A 21,475-nucleotide genomic window follows, 5' to 3' on the forward strand; every position below is an offset into this window, starting at 1 on the left:
TTCCATAGAATACTTAGTACTACATAGTACACTATTTTCCCTGTAGGCGATCAGCAAAATACATTTATCCTCTGACCATTCACTCATGACGAAGAAATACTCGATATATCGCTGTTCGCAGCGGCTAGCAACAACTGATCTTGACGTCCACGAGCGCAGTGCAAGCGTCCTTTGGTTCGCAGCAAAAACCGACAACCGTCGGATCGCTACGAGCCGCTCGTGTAGCGTTCATTGCAGGCTCGCGAGCCACGTACACACTATGTTTTTGGCAACAGTAACAGTTACAGTTACGTGCAACGTTACGGGTTCAGAAATGAATACGTTGTAAACGTCGGCTCGCTGAGAGTCGCTCGTGTAGCGTTCGTTGCAGGCTCGCTAGCCACGTACACACTATGTTTTTGGCAACAGTAACAGTTACAGTTACGTGCAACGTTACGGGTTCAGAAATGAGTACGTTGTAAACGTCGGCTCGCTGCGAGCCGCTCGTGTAGCGTTCGTTGCAGGCTCGCGAGCCACGTACACACTATGTTTTTGGCAACAGTAACGGTTACAGTTACGTACAACGTTACGGGTTCAGAAATGAGTACGTTGTAAACGTCGGCTCGCTGCGAGCCGCTCGCGTACCGCTTGCAGCAGGTTTGCGAACCACGTACACACTATGTTTTTTGGTTACAGTACATGCAATGGTTACAGCTCGCTAATGAGTACCCGGCTATGGTACCATCGAGCTGATCTTATGATAGAGACAGGAGGTGGCCATAGGAACTCTGTGATAAACCAACGCAACCTAATTGTGTTTGGGGTTTTTAAAATTGTTTCGATGAGTATTAGTTGCCTGTGGTAAGAAAAGTACCTACAGTCAGCGACAAGCTTGTACCTACCAAAAATATAATTTTTGCCATAAACTTTTGGTTTTCAAATGACAAAATATTGGGAAAAACCAACTAGGATATTCATTATTAAGATAAAACTTCATAAGTATGAAAGCAGGATACATTTAATATTATCGAAGTGTGAAAAGTATTTCAATGTTGATGAAATATCGCAGTATCGATTTTAATCTCTTTTTACTTCGGAAACAAAGAAACAATATTTAATTCTTATAAATCCCAGTATCAACGGCAAAGTTCACTGAATGCCTGATGGTTCTCTATTGTTACGGATTAAAATTAAAGGTTGTAAATATTAGGACAGTGACAGTGACGACAACACACAAGGTGGACTGACGACCTGGTATAGGTCGCGGGAGTCCGCTGGATGCGGGTGGCGCAAGACCGGTCATTGTGGCACTCTTTGGGGGAGGCCTGTGTCCAGCAGTGGACGTCCTCTGGCTGATATGATGATGATGATGATGATGACAGTGACGGATGAGTACAGAAAAGATCTATTTAGGTACGTTATAGTCAATTTCCTTACAGAATAATAAATGCTAAATTGATGCCTGAAGTTTTATTTGATCTGAGAGACTGTCTGACCTTGCACGCTATTCATGCCAGCAGACGTGACTGTGAGTTTCCGAGACACGCATGTCTGTGTCCAATTATAGCTAAATTCGATTCATTCCATCCGACGAGGTGCTATTGTTAAGTGAACGTACAAGATGCCACCTGTGATAAATATTACCGTGGAAAGAGAATATGAAAAAAATCCCGAGATAAGTTCGGAAGACGTCAAAAACATAAGAGAGTGGATGCTGACTCAACCACATTTACCACATGAACATATTACTGGTAAGTAGAAACCTAATAATAATTTACTTTTCTACTAACCAGTAATATGTTACTAGTAATATCTTTGTCAATTAGGAATACCCACTACAATGTAAATAAAAAAAAATATATTGGCTACTATTAGCTAGATATGTATTACAATACCTATAGGTACCTACCTAAAGGTGACAGTCGGAATCGGAAGTCAAGTGCAGCTGCTGATGTAATATTGGATCGGAAGCATTAATCCGGGCGCTTTCACTATCAATTTCCTTGATAAAATAAGTGACATAGGTATATATATCGTTGTCTGAGTAGCCATAACACAAGCGTTCATGAGCTTACCGTGGGGCTTAGTCAAATCGTGTAAAAAAACATGTCCTTTAATATTCATTTATTTATTAATCAATAAACCTATTTTTTTCCAGATCTTGACATAATATTGGCATACCACAGATGTGACCAAAATATACAAAATACGAAAAAGTTAATCGATCTTAACTTTTCGTTAAGAAATTTGTTTTCGTTTTATCAAAACAGGAAAATAAACAAATCATTGGAAAATGCCTTGGAAACTTGGTGAGTTACTACCAAATATTATAATATAATTATTCTCGCTACTTCTACTTCTACACGAGCAAAATATTTATAATCATTCATGTGTATAATAACACATTCATACTCGTGACTATTTCCTTAAGGTTGATAATGCCATTGAAAACTCGGACGACAAAGGGATATCGAACTGTTTATTGCGAAATATTAAACACTGAACCGGACAAATTTGTATACAGCGATGTAGTCAGGTAAGACAACTCGACTCGACTCTCTTTTGTGATTGGTTATTTTCTTTACTTGTATCACAAATAACCATTGCTTTTTACTTCAGAGCCTTTGTAATGATAATGGACCTCTGGCAACTGGAGGAGGGCACTGCAGTAGGCCTCGTCGTGATCCTCAACATGGACCAGGTGTCGATGGGCCATTTGTACCAAATAGATCTCACTGTGGCCCAACAACTTTTCTATTTTTTACAGGTTTTTCATTTAAGTTACAGATTTTTATTTAAGTATTGTAAAATTCACGATTAGAGATGGGTAGTAGGCTTATTATTAACCGGGCAACTAAAATATTAAACAGGAACTTTCACTGGGTATATAATAATATAATTTGGCTGTGCATTAATATTTTAGCACCAATAAATTTATATTAGCCTCAAATTTAAGCATCATATTATTAAAAAACTGGCAGCTAAACCAAGCCACCCAAAAAAAATATAGGGAACTTGAATTGATAGGTTGGCGTCTAAAATAATAAGTTGGCAACTAATATTGTAAAGCGATCATAAAATTTGATTGTTTATACAGGGTGAAATTTAATTCACTGGCCAAATTGAAACAACCGAAAGAACTCGAAAAAATATTAAACACGTGTTTTTTCTTTTAATACCGCTCAGTACATTTTTTTCGAAATAACTCATCATCAAGTTGTCCTAAAAACCTCGTACGTTATGGTGAACCGACAACTACCCACTACACCCGCTTCTCTCTTATCAGTTAAGGTCATTGACACCCCGCCCCTCCCGCTGTTTGCAATCGCGTCACCAATTATGAACCCTATTGCAGCGAGATTACCTACATAAGTTGCTAATTTTTCCTTTCATACTTTAACGGGCTTAGAACCGTCAAAATGCAAAGGCAACCCATTTTTAATCTAAAATGTTATTTCTGACTAATGATTATTAACAAAACGTCCGTGGCTTAAAAACAATGAGTAAAAACTAGGTCAGGAATCTTTACATTCAGGCGTATTTAAAAAATTTAGTCAACTTACGTACATTTGATTAAAAATCGACGCAATTAACGAAAGTCCCACGAGATGGTACTCTTGGATTCAATCCTTGTCTGCGAAGGCGTGGAACGGATTCCATTTCGTATAATCTTTGTGCACCACATATTACACTCACCACTTAATAAATAACGCCGTACCACTTCGTAATATTCCCGGTTCTAAAACATTTTTTTTAACCTTAGTACTCGCGCGATTATTATTTTAAGGCCAACCTTAAAATGACGAGTGACTAATCATTTATGCTTACCGTTATGTTTACCGCTAGCGCGGAATGGTTTAGTTTAGACTACCCTCGAAATTGATAAACTTGCCTACCATCGCCAACACTAACTGGGTGGACCCTATTGCAACGATTATAAGGTTTAGTGAAGGTCAGATAAGGGTTTTGCTGATGTTGTTGTTAAAACCTACTATTAGGTTTGTTTACATTTGTGGTAATAGGGTGACCACGACTCGTGGAAAATATTTAAAAATAAAAAAATGAAAATAAAAAAAAAATGTACTCTTTTTTTCGCTAAATAGATTCCTTAAGTGTAACCTAGTGCCGGGAATGAATATGGCCAGTGATTTAAATTTCACCCTGTATATTTTATACGTTGTAAGATACCTATATACATAAGCTTTAAATACTCCATTTTTAAATAATTTAAATTTAAACATATGCATACCTAGTACTTTAAATTGTCAAATTTCCTAATCCACAAAACACCACAAATTTATTTACCAATAATACCCTACTATACTTACTATACTTATAGTCGAAATTCCTAATTATGGAACATCTAATGGCCATTATACCATTAGGTCTTTAAATTTTTAATTACTAATTTCAATAGTTACCACTGTGTTCTGCCAGAGTCAAAAGATAGGTGCGACGACGAGCGAAGCGAGGAGGAGCGTGTTAGGTTGACCGTGTAGTGACCAAACAAAATATTTTAAAAGAACTTCATTTTTAAATTAATAGATAGCCGTTTTTTTTTAAAATGAGTTTCATAAATAGTCTCCAATATAATAATTCAGTTGCCTAATAAATATTTGGTACCTGCCTAAAAATAAACAAAAGCTGTAACGGCATTAAAATACAACTCATATTGATATATTTTAAGGCTCCGTTTTTGTTGCCAAACTATTGATTTTAGTACCCATTTCTATTATTTTAAACTACCCAAATTCGATTAATTAGTTGACCGGTTAAATACGTGCCGTGAGTAAATACTCACGGGTAAATACCGAGTAAATACTCAGTATATACTCAATTTACCCGTATAAATTACTCGTTTATACCCAAATTGGTGGGTATAAACTATTTAGAGTGCTGAAAGGGGCATACAAATTTGAAATATAGGTGTATTTTGTAAGCCGCTACTGGATTAACTACTCAAAGTTGTAAGAAATGTATTTTTAAAAGGGGCACTCCATACATGTAACTAATTGTCACAAAAAAAAATTCAGAAACCATCAACGTGTTGCACATCATTAAATGGGTCTTTAAAAATAACTGGAATGTTTCTAAGAACATTTTTGGATAAACTGAATATTTTTGGGAAAAAACCGTTTCGAAAGGCCAAAATAATCTTTATCTCTCTATAACTTTAGAACCAAAGTTTAGAAAATTTATGAAAACATATCGAGAGATTAGCCGTATAATAGAGTACAAAAAACAATATTTGGAACATCATCGGTTGAGCCATTTTTGAGTTATCTTTAAAAGGTCGTACCTAAGTGCCGCGTAAATACGCACTTTTGCTCGACATGCAGTTATCTATAACATCGATAGAATTTAAGTACCATATTTTTAAAGTACCTTCTTATTTAAAACAAAATTGTTAACTATGCATTATCACAATTTGCCTCTCACTGATAATTACCTTTTTTTCCAAAATTAAGCGCCCTCTATGCTTTTTATTTTATAGATATTGTTAGTACACGTTAGCACTCTTCAATAAAAGACAATTTTGTTCTTAAATCTCACTTTTTGAATATTTTATATCATATCATATCATTTATTCCATTGAAATCATGTTCATTTGTACATTTGGTCTTACATTTGGCAAGTAGGTACATGATACCCTGCTAGGGTGTACAATATAGGATTTTAACTTATACCTAATTTTAATTTCAAGAAATATTAAATGTAAAAGAAATAAATAATAATAAATTAAGACTAATTCATGCATAAAAGATATTCACATAATCATTAATAATCATAAATCATAGGCATTCTAAAGAATAAAATTTAACAATAAAATATAAAAATTAAAATAACATTTATAAACTATCATTTTACATAATCAAATTTTCATCATTAAAAAAGTCTTCCAACGAATAATAACATTTTTCTAATAACATATCCTTTAACTGTTTCTTAAATAATTTATCGCTAATTTCTATATTCAGGAAACTAAGCACTTTATTCATTATACGCACACATCGACACTAAGGGCCGTTTCTTACCATAGCTAATTTGGAGGGTGGCAATAATAATTGAGTACCGACTGGTTTGCGATTTGGTCTTGACAGTTTTTTTATCTCAAACAACTGAAGGTGACTTTTTACAAATAGTGCCGCCTCCATTATATATATGGAGGGTAGTGTTAGTATTTTCAGTTCTTTGAAATATGAGCGACAGCTGTTTGGTACGCGCGTGTTGGATAAGATACGAATGCATTTTTTCTGCATAACGAACAGTTGATGCACATCGGTGCTTTCTCCCCACAGGATAATACCATATCGTAGCCATGCGTACGCATATGCAAAATATGCGGTTTTAGCGGTTTCAATGTTCGTATTAATCTTTAAGATGCTTAATGCGTAGGTGAACCTAGCCAGTTTGGGTTTTATATCCTGTATGTGCGATTTCCAATTAATACTCGAGTCTAGTGTTATGCCCAATAGTTTGCACTCGTCTACTTCTTCGATGGTTTTATATTGTCAATTTGTAAACTTATATGCAACGGATTTTTTTGATTTGGTTTAAATTGTATTATTTTCGTTTTATTCAAGTTTATATCGAGGTTATGTTCGTGGAGCCAGTCAGTAACTGTGTTGAGAGTCTCCAGCAGGCGAGTATTGCATTCTACACTATTTGTACAATTCAGTAATATTGAGACGTCGTCAGCAAACATAACGCATGATGTATTTAAAATTTTTGGCAAGTCATTTATGTATGCTATAAACAGAAGACATCCTGTAACACTTCCTTGCGGTATAGAGCAAGTCGTGTGCCGCATTCTTGAGGCTATTATACGCGTTTCCCCTGTACTAATATCTAAGTGTTCTAATTGTACATACTGTCTACGGTTATAAAGGTAAGATTTGAACCATTCATGTGCGTTTCCGCGGATACCCATGCCATATAGCTTGTTAAGTAAAATCTGGTGGGATACACTGTCATAGGCTTTGGTCATGTCTAATAACAATCCGACGCCGTACTGTTTATTATTTATGTAATTTAAGGCATCATGTATATAGTTATACACAGCAAGGCCAGTGGATCGGTTACATCTGAATCCATATTGGTTATTATCTAACACATTATATTTCTCAAAAAATCTATACACGCGGTTTGACATTAACTTTTCAAATATCTTAGAGATAGACGGTAAAAGGGCGATGGGCCTGTATTGGTTCATATTAGTTTTTTCACCACCTGGCTTGAGGATTGGTACGATTTTTGAGACTTTTAGCATATCTGGAAATATACCGTCGTTAAAAGATTGATTTATTAAAAGTCTTAAAGGTTCCGTTAGTTCCTTGTTGCAGTATTTAATAAGTTTTGGTGGGATTTCATCTAATCCGCAGCTTGATTTATTTTTTTAGATGTCGAATGACGTAGTTTATCTCGCGTTCAGTAACTTGGCCTATATAGATCGAGTTGGCGGTAGGGGTGAGCACTGGCCGGCCGACCGGAGTCGCGCGCGCAGGTACTCCGGCGCGACTGGCCTGCGGTGACTCACCGACCGATGCAAAATACTCATTGAACATATCTGCAATACATTGGGCCGATTCTACAACACGATTTCCGATTTTAAGTGATATGCTTTTGTTTTGTGGTGTTTTTTTGTTGCGTCGTATTTTTAATTATATTCCACATCGTTTTGGTTTTGTTCTTTGACCTCTTCATTTCACTTGTGTAATATATCTTTTTAGAAGTACTAACGCGTTTTTTTAAAATAAAAAGCAATCGTTTTTACCCACCTAAATGAGTAAATACGGATAATTATCGGGTACTTTGAGTAAATACCGAGTAAATACTCAGTATTTACTCACCCCTACTAGGGTGGCCCAAAAAACATTTTTTTTTATTTTCCTACGGGGCACCCCCTTATTTTGTTACACTTATTATGCTGATAAAATACACCAAGTTTCGTAATTTTATCTCAACTACAAGGGGGTGCTCAACCACTTTGAAAATTTTCAAAGTTGTATGAATACCAAAAAAAAAAGTACACTATTTGCACATGTGATTTATAAGTTTTTAAGTAGAAAAACATTTTTATTTCTATTTTTTACAATTTTTCAAAAGTAAGATTTTTCTGAATTTCACCTAAAAAAATCATAAAAAATAGAAATAAATATATTTTTTTACTTAATAACTTTTAAATCACACTTTCAAATAATGTGAAAACCACTACTTACATAAAAATCTAAAAAATAATAACTTGATTTTTTTGGATTTCATACAACTTTGAAAAATAACCCCGCACAAAATGATCGGTAATAGCCGTTCGGTCGATTTGGCTGAAATTTTGTGAAAATATAGCCTCTAATACTCTGATCAACTGTGTGAAGTTGCAACTTTAATTAATGACTAGTTTTTAAAATATGACTATTTTTATGTTCAATATTTTTTACTTACATTATAATTCTTATTAGTTAACGGACAATGTAGCAACCTGGATTATTATTATTTACGTGGCAATATCGCGATAAAAAACATCATTCGAAGGTTCAAACTATCCTCACACCGAATTTCGTCCGGTTCCGTCCTAGTGTGAGCGTGGAGAACTAACAAACTCGTAGGTATGTAGCTACTTTACGGTGCTAATCTGTACTAGTTACAATTAATTGATATCTGATTGGTTTTACAAGGCTACCTTTGTGCATTCAATGCATTAAGTATGGTATGAAGCGAACTTAATGATGGATACTTCACATTTTCTTCGTATCAGGCAAAACCTAAAAACCATAAGATTGCTGTAACGTGACCGCATGTACCAAGGGTTCTTGTTCCACTTTTACACGTGCAATAATAGCCTAAGATTGGATCTTCACCTCTCCCGTTATTATGTTCTTCATCAAATGCAATCCACACATAATAAAAGGTTGCGTTTCGGAATCTTGATGTAGCCCTTATTTTAATAAATCCTGGCTCATTGACGTTTTGATCTATGTCGAAATATCGCTCGTCTTCGTCTTCCGCTGCTAAGTCGTTATGACGCAATGTACTGTCTTGAATATATCCTGGAGACAGTTTCACTTGATATGTTCCAAATGTGACCGAGTGCAAATACGCCAGGTCTAACCGTGGAAACAATGGTATTTGTGCAGCAGTTAGTGGGGTCCATCGTGCTCTTCTTCGGCCAAGGTTTTCAGCTTCAATTCGTGCCTGTACAACATTAATGTCGTCGACAAGTTGTAGCATTTCATTAGCTAACTGGACATTACCATCTGGAATTGTAATAGGTCCATAGTATTTATTTATAATAGCTCCAGCTATTAAAAGAAATGTGTTTAAATTCGGAATATGGGATGTCGAAATCATACGGAAAAGAAGACGAGCGCGTTTTCGACATAGATCAAAACGTCAATTGCCAGGATGAATGAGCCAGGATTTATTAAAATAAGAGCTACATCAAGATTCCGAAACGCAACCTTTTATTATGTGTGGATTGCATTTGATGAAGAACATAATAACGGGAGAGGTGAAGATCCAATCTTAGGCTATTATTGCACGTGTAAAAGTGGAGCAAGAACCCTTGGTACATGCGGTCACGTTACAGCAATCTTATGGTTTTTAGGTTTTGCCCGATACGAAGAAAATGTGAAGTATCCATCATTAAGATCGCTTTATACCATACTTAATGCATTGAATGCACAAAGGTAGCCTTGTAAAACCAATCAGATATCAATTAATTGTAACTAGTACAGATTAGCACCGTAATGTAGCTACGAGTTTGTTAGTTCTCCACGCTCACACTAGGACGGAACCGGACGAAATTCGGTGTGAAGATAGTTTGAACCTTCGAATGATGTTTTTTATCTCGATATTGCCACGTAAATAATAATAATCCAGGTTGCTACATTGTACGTTAACTAATAAGAATTATAATGTAAGTAAAAAATATTGAATGTAAAAATAGTCATATTTTAAAAACTAGTCATTAATTAAAGTTGCAACTTCACACAGTTGATCAGAGTATTAGAGGCTATATTTTCACAAAATTTCAGCCAAATCGACCGAACGGCTATTACCGATCATTTTGTGCGGGGTTCTTTCAAAGTTTTGAGCACCCCCTTGTAGTTGATTAAGATAGATAAGATTACAAAACTTGGCGTATTTTGTCAACATAACAAGTGTAACAAAATGAGGGGGTGCCGCTTCTTCTAACTAGAGTTTGAATTTTTCCCATACAAACGTGAACCACCCTAACCCCTACCCATCTCTATTCACGATGTTCGTTTTTAAATGTAAATGATATTGATTTATAATTTGCCAAAATAATTTTAAATGTCTGTCTCATATTCGGTTTTAACTACCTTTTTCCTCTGGCAACTACGACTGAAAAAATATATGATATGATAAGATAAGACTTAAGAAAAGAAATATAAGATACAGCGAAAATGCTCTGAATGCCACACAATAAAAAAAAATTAAAAACGAACTAAAGTAAATAAATTAAAAAAATACTGGGTACTTGGTTTTACTCATCCGTATTGCCTATAAATCGGTAAATCGCTGTATACATACGTTTTACTACCTACTTGTCAATATAATTTTTTTAACACAACATAAACTATATTTACGAAGGATTTTCCTATAGTATTTACCTTTCATTTCAGGAAGCAATGTTCGTACGACTAAAAGAGTTCCATATTATTAACGCACCGAATTTTGTGGACCGGTTGTTAGCCATGTTGAAACCGTTCATGAAGAAGGAATTACTACAAACGCTGCGAATACACACCGTCGGTGCCATGTCTTTGGAGGAACACTTCTGTAGCGTGGAGCTCTCGAAAGAAATACGGGAAATCAATGGCGTAGAAATCAGTAGTAAGCATTTACGAGTATAATGTTGATTCTCGTACCCAAAGGGATGAAAGGCACCCACGCCTGCAGGGCTACCGCTAGTAGTAGTAGTAACTTCGGTTTCTGCCTCTCTATCACTCTTGCTTATTCGATCGATAGAGGTAGATAACGAAATTTCGATTTTCGCGTTTCGCGGTAGGCCACCTGGGCGCGTAGACAACGTGCCAATCGTTAGCTCCGTAGCATATCGTAGTCATCTCTCTCTATCACTCTTCCCTACAGTGCGGCAGTGACAGTTGCGTTTCGTTCGCTACGGAGAGTTAACGATTGCACGTTGGCTACGCACCCTGACGAGATAATATTATGTTAGAGCGCCAATAGTTTGAGTCAGAGTGGGTGCCTTTCATCCGAGTTAAACACTCTACTTTTCATTTCAAATACGAGGAAAGTTAAATACATGTGTATTTCACAAAACAACACTAATCATAAATAAATAAAAATAAATAAATAGGTATGTAAATAAATATTATACGACATTATTACACAAATTGACTAAGTCCCACAGTAAGCATTAAGATTATGTTTATATATATTTATGTCTTTCCCATCACGGGACAATGTTGTCCGGACCGGTGTTTAAATATATTATTATAGTATATCTTGAGGGTACATATGTACTTTCAATTCAATATTCCTAAGAGGATCGTTATGTACATGTTGTTAACTCTACAAACCGAAGTAAATGTCATATAGGAAGCTGACTGTACGTGTTGGTTTGTAATGAAAGTTTGCACACACATTGACATGAGGTATATCTATGCTGGCAATTAGTATATATAGCTCCAGCTTATAAAACAAACGAAATAGAGCAAAATTGTTTTTGTATGAAAAATTTAATTCGCTGTATTTTTACAACTACTTACACAGGATGATGCATGAGACGTGAGCAGGACTAATCCTGCACACTCAGTAACTGATAAGTGATCGATCACCGTCGTATTTAGGGGAAACAACCACACTTTTTCCTATTTTCCTATAATTCTCTACGATCATGGTCACCCTACAAGACCTAATTAATAAACATAAAACCTCCTTAACCGTAATGACAGCATTTTGTATTTCGAAGAAAATAAACTGTCAAACTTGAGTGAGATACGAGTTTTCAAAAGTAACCAGACCGTGATGACAGTGACAATTGGACACAGAATATCGGTAGGTTAGTATTCTAATTTTAGGGTGACCCTGCATGTCGTAAATAAATTAATAACTTTTTTTCAACACGACTAGAAAATTAACGTTAACCTCAGTAATACTGATACGAAACAGTTGCTTATAATTTACGAAATGCGCAGTGTTAGTCCTGCTCACGTCTCCTGAATCCCCTGTATTATTTGAAGCTACATAAATTATATTACAGGCATAGATATACCTTACCTGTCCTATTGTAAGTACGAGCTTCAGAGCAATCTAGCTTATCCTTTTAAAATGAGAGCGTACTACGTTTATATGGAGAGCCGATCTTGCTGGGGACTCTTAAGTGCTCGAATAAAAGACGTCTCATTGAAAGGATCATTGGTTGCTATGACGTCCACGAGCACTTGTAACCAATTGAGTCGTCATTAACGTACGTGTCATTATCTGATCAGCCAGCTACATGAGAAGGACCGCTTTAAATGGTAGTAGATCCATACATACATATATTTAACTATTTATCTGTTATACGTATGTATACTATCGTCTAAAATTCTAAATCACCGGGTAAATGTTTTTTTGTGTAAGATTGTCCTATAATTTTAATTATTTAATAGCAATTTGCATTGAATTGTTACAACGTGTTATGCAATATTTCAGATCAAATGTGGAACAAACTAAAAGAAAATGAAGAGTTTTTCGAAGAAGAATCTAAAAAGCGAGTGAATGAAGCTAAGCGGCCTGAAGAATCGTTATCAATGAGTAAAATATTCTGCGGTATAGAGGGTACTTTCAGGGACTTGCAAATAGATTAAGTTCTGATGATAAATAAATACCAAGGAAGGTAGACTTGTGTGCTCATTACTGCACCAGGCAACAATAGGGGTGTCATATATTGGGCATAAGCATATCTGAAACGCTAACCCTAGTATATTAATGTTAAACTAATCTAGAAGAAGATAAAAATTACAATTGATCATACACCAGCAAATATTGTTTTAAACTCACCTAAAGTAAAAAGGTACCGTAAAACGGGGTGAACAGAAATCGCGGGGTGAATAAAGAAATTTTGAACTGTTTGTTTCAAGTTGTTATATTTAAAAACGTACCCCAACTAGCAAAATAGTCGTATAAGAATTGATTTACTCAGCCTGTAATCGTATAACAGCCGAGTTACGGTTGTTGAAACACCAATATATCGTATAATAGCGGTTAACTCGGCTATTTAGCAATTTTCGCTAATTAGTGCTATAATCATGTCGTATAAACGTTTATAGCACTATCTTTTAGCACTTTTATTCCACCTTTTAATAAATGCTGAGTTAGCGCTACTAAATCACTTTTATTCAGCATAATTGTTCTATAAAAATCATATAACAGCTATAGAATAGCTAATTGTCTGAATAAGGCGCTTTAATACAACTGTTACTTAACTCTCTTCTCTGTTGCTATAAAAGCCTATTAAAAGCAATCCAATAACCATTTGGCAACAATGCTGCTGTAACAGCGCGCTTATATCATAATTCAGGTAATGGGGTTCAAACCGCTGTTATAGGAGCTGAAGTGTATTTACAGGTTTTATTCAAAATTTATTCAGCTTAGAGTGCTTTTAAAGAGTTTTGAACTACATTAACAGCACAAGTCAGCCATATTGTCGTTTCAATATAGTCCGGTGGCCAACTGCATGAAACCCTACCTGATAAAATAATAGAAAAATCCTACTCTGTAGAGGTAGCTGACTTTTAGTAGCATCAACTGCTCTTGGTCGGCCGCGGCTTAATTTGGCAAATTTTGCGCAAATGGCAAAAAAGTGGCACAAAAAATTATCAGAAAAACCCTCATCGTATAATAGAATGAAACTTGCATGGTAGGATAGCTGCCTTTGAGGACAGCAAAACAAAAGTGGTCAGCTACATCCTGTGTTGGCAGGTTCCTGTGTCCGACCGAATTTGTGGTACCACGTGACAGCTAGAATTTACCTCATCGAAAAATAGAACGAAAAAAACTGATTGTAATAGCTACATTAAATTTGTTGACGTATGTCTTGGTCGGCCTCACCTTAGCCTGACAGCTTTTGCAGTCCGTCCACATTAAAAAAAATTCCAATGGCAGCTATCCTACCACACAAGTGACATTCTATTTTTCGATGAGGTAAATTGTAGCTCACGTGGTACCACAAATTCGGTCTGACACAGAAACCTGCCAACACAGGATGTAGCTGACCACTTTTGTTTTTTTGATGAATATTTGTACCACTTTTTTGCCATTTGCGCAAAATTTGCCAAGTTAAGCCTAGGGAATGCATTAACCGGCCAATCTTCATAACCGGTTTCGGTTACGGTTATGCCCGAAAAATAACCGAATATCGGTTATTATCGGTGACGGTTATTTTCAACAAAAATGATAATTTTACAATGAAGTAATTAAAAAATTACGAAAATAAAGGTACAGTATTAGGGAATGTGAGTATAAGTCTTCATTTTTTAATAAAACACACAAAATACAGTAAGAGTAAAATTTGACCTTGGACGTGATACAATATTCAATAAAAATATTTCATAAATAAGGAAAGTAAATTTGGTATATTTTCATTATTAAAGTACAGGAATGACAAAAATTATAGTCACAGACATCACAGCCAAAAAGACAGGATTTTGTAGTCATTAGATGATAGAAACATAGAATTTAAGTCATAAATAAATAACCGAAAATAACCGTAATCGGTTATTCCATTTTCCAATATTCGGTTATGAAATTTTGTCAAAATATTCGGTTATAACCGATTATTTCGGTTACGGTTATAACCGATTTGCATTCCCTAGTTAAGCCACGGCCGACCAAGAGCAGTTGAAGCTGCTAAAAGTCAGCTACCCCTACAGAGTAGGATTTTTCTATTTTTTATCAAGTAGGGTTTCATGCAGTCGGCCACCGGACTATAAATCCAAACATGGCGACATCATGTGCTATAAGTGTAGCAGTAAACGCAGTTATTCGACTTATAGTCGAATTAATGAGATATAACAGAAACTAGATCGTGTAAGCAAATGTTTACTTATTTTAATTAATATTTTCTTATTGAAATTTAAGAAAGTAGGCGGCCCATGAATATATATCAACCAGTGCTTTTGGTTTTATCAGTAAAGTATTTTTCGCGCTAGGTTTTACTGTATTACGTGTACTTACAGACAGCAAAAACTTATGTACACAATCACGGTAAAAATAAATGTCATGGACGACAGCAGTAAAAAAATACTTAAGTACCTACCTTTTTGTTTTATTAGACACGTGAAAACTATTAGGCCTCAAACTTAATCAAATAATTGAAATATAATCGCTTACCTGAGTCCGTTATTAGCACATATTAGTTGAATAAAAGCATCTACTGCACTCTTACATATTTAAAATGCCGAGTAAAAGCAATTCGGCTACTTTTACGAAACATTTTTCCTGAGAAAAAGCAGTGCGGCTGCTTTTATAGAACACTTTCACTGAGTAATAGTAAATGGCTAATGTATATAAAACCAATAGTCGAATAAAAGCACTATCGTTGCCATTAAAACACTAGAAGCGCTTTTATCCACTTTTACTCAACTCTTACAGCATCGATTTGCAGCATTTTCTTACACAGCGCTTACTCGATTTTTATAACACTTTTAGCCTGTATAAGTGCGCCTTTTTCGCGTTAAGTAAACGCTTACAGGACATTTATTCGAGTGTTTTTACACCGTTTATAGCACCAAAAAGCGAAAATAAAAACGTGCTCTCAACTTTTATAGCACATAGATTTGCTAGTTGGGGTACATCTCTAAAATTTGATTTTTGGTATACGTATATAGTAGACTATTTATTCTCTACATTGATACCAAAAGAACTCAATCAACCTGCCTAAAAGTTAGATTTTTTTGACTCTAAATTACGCTCTCGCCGAGGTAAGAAATGAAGCCTATCTGAACTTTGTTCTAGCGGTAAATGTTTTGACATTAACTAAGTAAAAGTTAGCTAACCTGGTAATATAGTATCTGTAGTACCGTAAAACGGGGTGAACAGAAATCGCGGGGTGAATAGAGAAATTATGAACTTTTTTTTCAAGTTGTTATACTCGTATTTAAAAACGTACATCTCTAAAATTAGATTTTTTGGAATGCGTATAAAGTAGACTATTTATTCTCTACATTTATACCAAAAGAACTTAATCAAACTGCCTAAAAGTTAGATTTTTTTGACTCTAAAGTAAGGTCTCGCCGAGGTAAGAAATGAAGCCTGTCTGAACTTTGTTCTAGCGGTTAATGTTTTGACATTAACTAAGTAAAAGTTAGCTAACCTGGTAATATAGTATCTGTAGTACTAGTGATATTATTTATTATGTAGGTACCTACATAATAAATAATATCACTAATTTTCTCTATAATAAAGCATTTTTTGCAAAAAACCAATAACAAGCAAATTTACGTGATAAAGGGGTCAGTGGACACGCATATAGGGTGAACAGTTACGCCATAGGGGGTGATTAGATACAACAAAGGGGTGTAAAGACACGCCTTGGGGGTTAAAAGACACGAAAAAATAATTTTGTGTTAAATAGCTGTTTAACAGATATATATACCATTTGCCAATAGAGTATCCACATAATAATGACCAAATTCGATGGCTATGACAGCTAAAACTGAATATTTCTATTCACCCCTTTCTTGTGTCTATCGACCCCGTTTTAAGGATATGGAGAAAACAGGTAGTTTTCTTTGATTTTCTCTGAATTGGATAGGTAAAAATTTATTTCACCAATGCAAAATTGAAGAACTAACCAAGACTCAAAAAGTTATATCAAAATTATTACTTTTATCATTTGAATTATTGACGAAAATCGTCCTTGAAGTTGAAAATCGTGTTTTCACCCCGTTTTACGGTACCTAAATAATAAATATTATCACTAATTTTCTCTATAATAAAGCATTTTTTTTGCAAAAAACTAATAATAAGCAATTTTACGTGATAAAGGGGTCAATGGACACCCATATGGGGTGAACAGTTACGCCATAGGGGGTGATTAGATACAACAAAGGGGTGTAAAGACACGCCTTGGGGGTTAAAAGACACGAAATAATAATTTTGTGTCAAATAGCTGTTTAACAGATATATATATACCATTTGCCAATAGAGTATCAACATAATAACGACCAAATTCGATGCCTATGACAACTAAAACTTAATATTTCTATTCACCCCTTTCTTGTGTCTATCGACCCCGTTTTAAGGATATGGAGAAAACAGGTAGTTTTCTTTGATTTGCTCTGAATTGGGTAGGTAAACATTTATTTCACAAATGCTTAATGAAGAATTAACCAAGACTCACAAAAATTATATCAAAATTTTTACTTTTATCATTTAGATTTATGGCGAAAATCGTCCTTGAAGTTGCAAATCGTGTCTTTTCACCCCGTTTTACGGTATTCAGAAATATATCTAGGTACGTTTTAAATACAACAGCTTGGTCGTTATAACGAAATACAATTGGTACCTACATAGACTGAAAGCTTGCTTTAACTTGTTCTTCGAAAAGGACACAATGCAAGCTCGAACTATATTGAAAGCGGGTGTAAGTTGATAGTTGACAGGAAATTTGGTAGTAGTGTTGTTAGTAAACCTTGTCTCGACAGTGCCGGAAAATTTACCCAGCGACAGTGCCGACAAGTTCATACGAGTGACGTTCAAAACGAGCTGCCGATGGATTTTGCTGGGTTATCCTCAGCAGTTACTACAAAATTGTTAACACTCATTGACATAGATATAGGGATAGGGACTGGCTTTACGGGAAATAATAATGAGGCATGACAGGGGCCAGTACAGCGGTGGGACACCGCTACAACGTGATTGGTTGATGAGTTCGCATCACGCGCGCGATTGGTTGATGAGTTCGCATCACGCGCGCTATTGGTCGCAACTAGTTGCGTTAGACTGCATAATTGGCTGGAATTCGTGAGTAACACCGCTGAACTAGTACCATTTTTAGTGCCCGTAAGGCCAGTCCATAGATATATACGACATACGTCGATGTTACCACTGGTCAATAATTTTTCACTGCTCTCATCCGTTGCCACTGGGAACAGATTTTATTTAATTATTACGTAGGTAGCAAACAAGCATACGACCCTCTTGATGGTAATCGGTCACCGTAGCCTATGGACTAATATTAGATATTTTAACTAATAACAGCGTATCAAAGAACTACGGCAAGTGCAGAACAGAAATATATGTATATAAAAGGTTCTGTTGAAAACGGATTTAGATTTTTCTCGTCTTCAAGTTAAGAGTAGAGTAGACTTTATAATTTTAAATCACCACGTCATCCTAAAATATAACCTATTCTTAGGTTGTTGAAAGACTTGACACATTTTGCAGTCTCATCTTAGATGTCAGGTGTCAGGTCAACTAGACGGGGTGAGGACAGTTAAGTATATTTTTGTATTTGCTTTTTAGTTTTCGACTCAGAAGGCTTCGCCGCCTTATTTTGGACTCTTCGTCATACACATTTGTAATATCGTAAATCGGTTAATGTTTGTTCTGTAAATATCACTCATTAAATGTAAAATGGGACTGCGTAAATAAACCGTTACTAGTGAAAAGTAATAAAACCAATTATTAATATTTTGGATCTGTTGGTTTTCGCTATTTGGAGAGTACAGTCCGGGAGACTTGCCCAGTAATTATTTTACAGTACACAATTACACATGGTCCTTTTCCCGCACTAGTGCGTAAAATAGCACTTTTCGTGCGTATGTGAAAAGTTTAAAGGGCCATATGTACTGTAAAACGTTGTACGATACACGTGCGAATAGGTAATTCGCAACTCGTGTCGATTTAAAACACTCCCTTCGGTCGTGTTTTAATTTATCGCCACTCGTTTCGAATTTCCTCTTGTCCGCACTTGTATCGTAAATAACTATTTTGGCATTTGGCATTCATGTGTCATATCATGTCCGAACCCATTGAAAATGAAAATGTTTCAATAAAAGTATTTAATTTTCTCAAAATTCAAATTTACACTTCAGTGCAAAATATCAAAAATAATTTGTTGTATTGTTTCTGATTATCCGAAGTCGCTCGTAATAATTATTACTTCGTGCAAATAGCACAGATGAATGATTACAAAATTAGATAAAATTGACATACATACTTACATATATTATTTGTAAGTTCTATTGGCTTTCAGTTATCTTTATGTAACTATCAAACAAAATTGTTTGCATGTGTCTAAGCAGTCTAAGTATCCATAAACTTTAACAAAAAACTACCATTTTTTTTGTTATTTTATTCTAAAACCGAGAATTTTCTAGAGATTCTTAAGCTTAGGTTTTTCCTTCGATAACATTTTGAAGAGATGAAGATCGGATCGGAATCGGATTTTATCACCTGTCATCATGCCTGTCACGTTCTAACAAGTATGTAAGTTACGCATGACAAGACGAAGAAGAAGAAGAAAAGGGATAAAAATGCGACCATGATACCGCGGTTGAAATGCTAAAGAGCGTCAATATGTCGTCGCAACTCGCTCTCGTCATGAATTATCCGTTTTAAGTCTTTAAATTCACATGCAGTCACAATGGGATTAAACTTCTTTTATAACGAAACAATAACGCTACCTCAGAAGCCCAGATTCCAAATCTTTAGTCCGTACAACGCCGGTACAATGCAAGCGCGAGAATTTGCGGTGTATTGCATTTTATAAAGCGGTTACTTACATTGTTCTGTTTCACGGTGTTGCCATATTTACAAAGTTTACAAAGAAATCCGTAAATCTACGAAATTTAGTACTTTATACAGAGTGGAACATTTCTAGAGACTGAGCTGAAAGGATATTAGTGGTGTCTAAGTGATCTAAAAGCGAAAAGCTGAATTATAAAGTAAAACAAAATCATTAAAATGAAATATTTTTATACCAGTGACAATGTAGCCCTACAAAGTTATTTCCATTTTAAATTGACACATGTCATGTCATTCAATAGGATCTACTTGCTAGGGTTGAAACATACAGATTTATGCACTAATGTTCAACAAACTGTAATATCTCAAAAACGGGTAGAAATATAAACGTGACATACATATTAACGTTTATTGCAGAAAAATAGACACAAAAAGGCGAATGGCAGGGTAAAAATGTAGGCCATTAGTTAAACTTTAATTGGTTCGCATTTCATTTACTGCCGTTATTATTTTGCAATATTGCTTTGCGGAGAACCTTTTATTTATGTTTCAAAACATAAAAAAATGTTGTAAAAATTCTATATAATAACCACGGATTTGTTTAGCGACCATCAATGAAATCTACGGATTTTTAGTCGACCTACAGATTTCCAATAATCGAATCTGGCAACACAGTGTGGGTCGTGATGTTCCTCACGTCGTATTGTATCGATTCAATGATTCAGCAATGGCGCAATGGCTCAAAATAAACCAGGACCTGCAATCACTGCACCATTGTCTCCTCGCCTAAATGCGATACAAAAGAGAGAGAAAGAAATTCGATTGTATTTTCTTATTACAAAGCTTCGTTGAAGACAGTGTACACTGGTGGAATTGCATTTAACTATACCAACTGGATCATTCTCTAAGAATATGTCTGCGGTTTCGTCTAATTGCCACGACTATTTTCATACATTTTGTATGGGTCGCGGCAAATAGACCGTTACTTAATTTTACTCAAGTTTTTTTACCCGACTGCGGTGGAAACAGGAGGGTTATGTGTTTGACTTGAATGAATGCCCCTATAATAATTATGTTCCTGAGTCATCCTGGGTGCGAGTATGGTGCGAGTATCCCAACTAGCAAATCTATGTGCTATAAAAGTTGAGAGCACGTTTTTATTTTCGCTTTTAGGTGCTATAAAAGGTGTAAAAACAGTCGAATAAAAGTCCTGTAAGCGTTTACTCAACGCGAAAAGGCGCACTTATACAGACTAAAAGTGTTATAAAAATCGAGTAAGCGCTGTATAAGAAGCAAATCGATGCTGCAAGAGTTGAGTAAAAGTGGATAAAAGCGCTTCTAGTGTTTTAATAGCAACGATAGTGCTTTTATTCGACTATTTGTTCTATAAACATTAGCAATTTACTATTACTCAGTGAAAGTGTTCTATAAAAGCAGCCGCACTACTTTTTCTCAGCAAAAATGTTTCGTAAAAGTAGCCGAATTGCTTTTACTCGGCATTTTAAATGTGTAAGAGTGCAGTAAATGCTTTTATTCAACTAATATGTGCTAAAAACGATCTCAGGTAAGCGATTATATTACAATTATTTTATTATGTTTGAGGCCTAATCGTCTTCACGTGTCTAATAAAACAAAAAGGTACTTAAGTATTTTTTTACTGCTGTCATCCATGACATTTATTTTTACCGTGATTGTGTACATAAGTTTTTACTGTCTGTAAGTACACGTAATACAGTAAAACCTAGCGCGAAAAATACTTTATTGATAAAACCAAAGG

General features: G+C 35.3%; 1 protein-coding gene across 2 annotated transcripts in view; it reads left to right on the forward strand.

Moving 5' to 3' along the window:
• The first annotated feature begins 1,430 nt into the window (after positions 1-1,430).
• The window catches only part of LOC134806871 (alpha-tocopherol transfer protein-like), a 28,662-nt gene continuing 8,617 nt past the window's right edge, over positions 1,431-21,475 (forward strand). Inside the window, exons 1-6 of one of the 2 annotated variants that reach the window (XM_063780282.1) lie at positions 1,431-1,730; positions 2,138-2,288; positions 2,411-2,515; positions 2,599-2,746; positions 10,623-10,833; positions 12,661-12,777. In XM_063780282.1, the coding sequence (XP_063636352.1) occupies positions 1,601-1,730; positions 2,138-2,288; positions 2,411-2,515; positions 2,599-2,746; positions 10,623-10,833; positions 12,661-12,777 (862 nt within the window). In that variant the 5' untranslated portion in view covers positions 1,431-1,600. Of the gene's footprint in view, positions 1,731-2,137; positions 2,289-2,410; positions 2,516-2,598; positions 2,747-10,622; positions 10,834-12,660; positions 12,971-21,475 lie in introns of those variants that run through there. The other variant, XM_063780283.1, reaches the window with a different exon arrangement.

The sequence above is a fragment of the Cydia splendana genome, chromosome 3 (assembly GCF_910591565.1).
Source record: "Cydia splendana chromosome 3, ilCydSple1.2, whole genome shotgun sequence".
NCBI classification, from domain to species: domain Eukaryota; kingdom Metazoa; phylum Arthropoda; class Insecta; order Lepidoptera; family Tortricidae; genus Cydia; species Cydia splendana.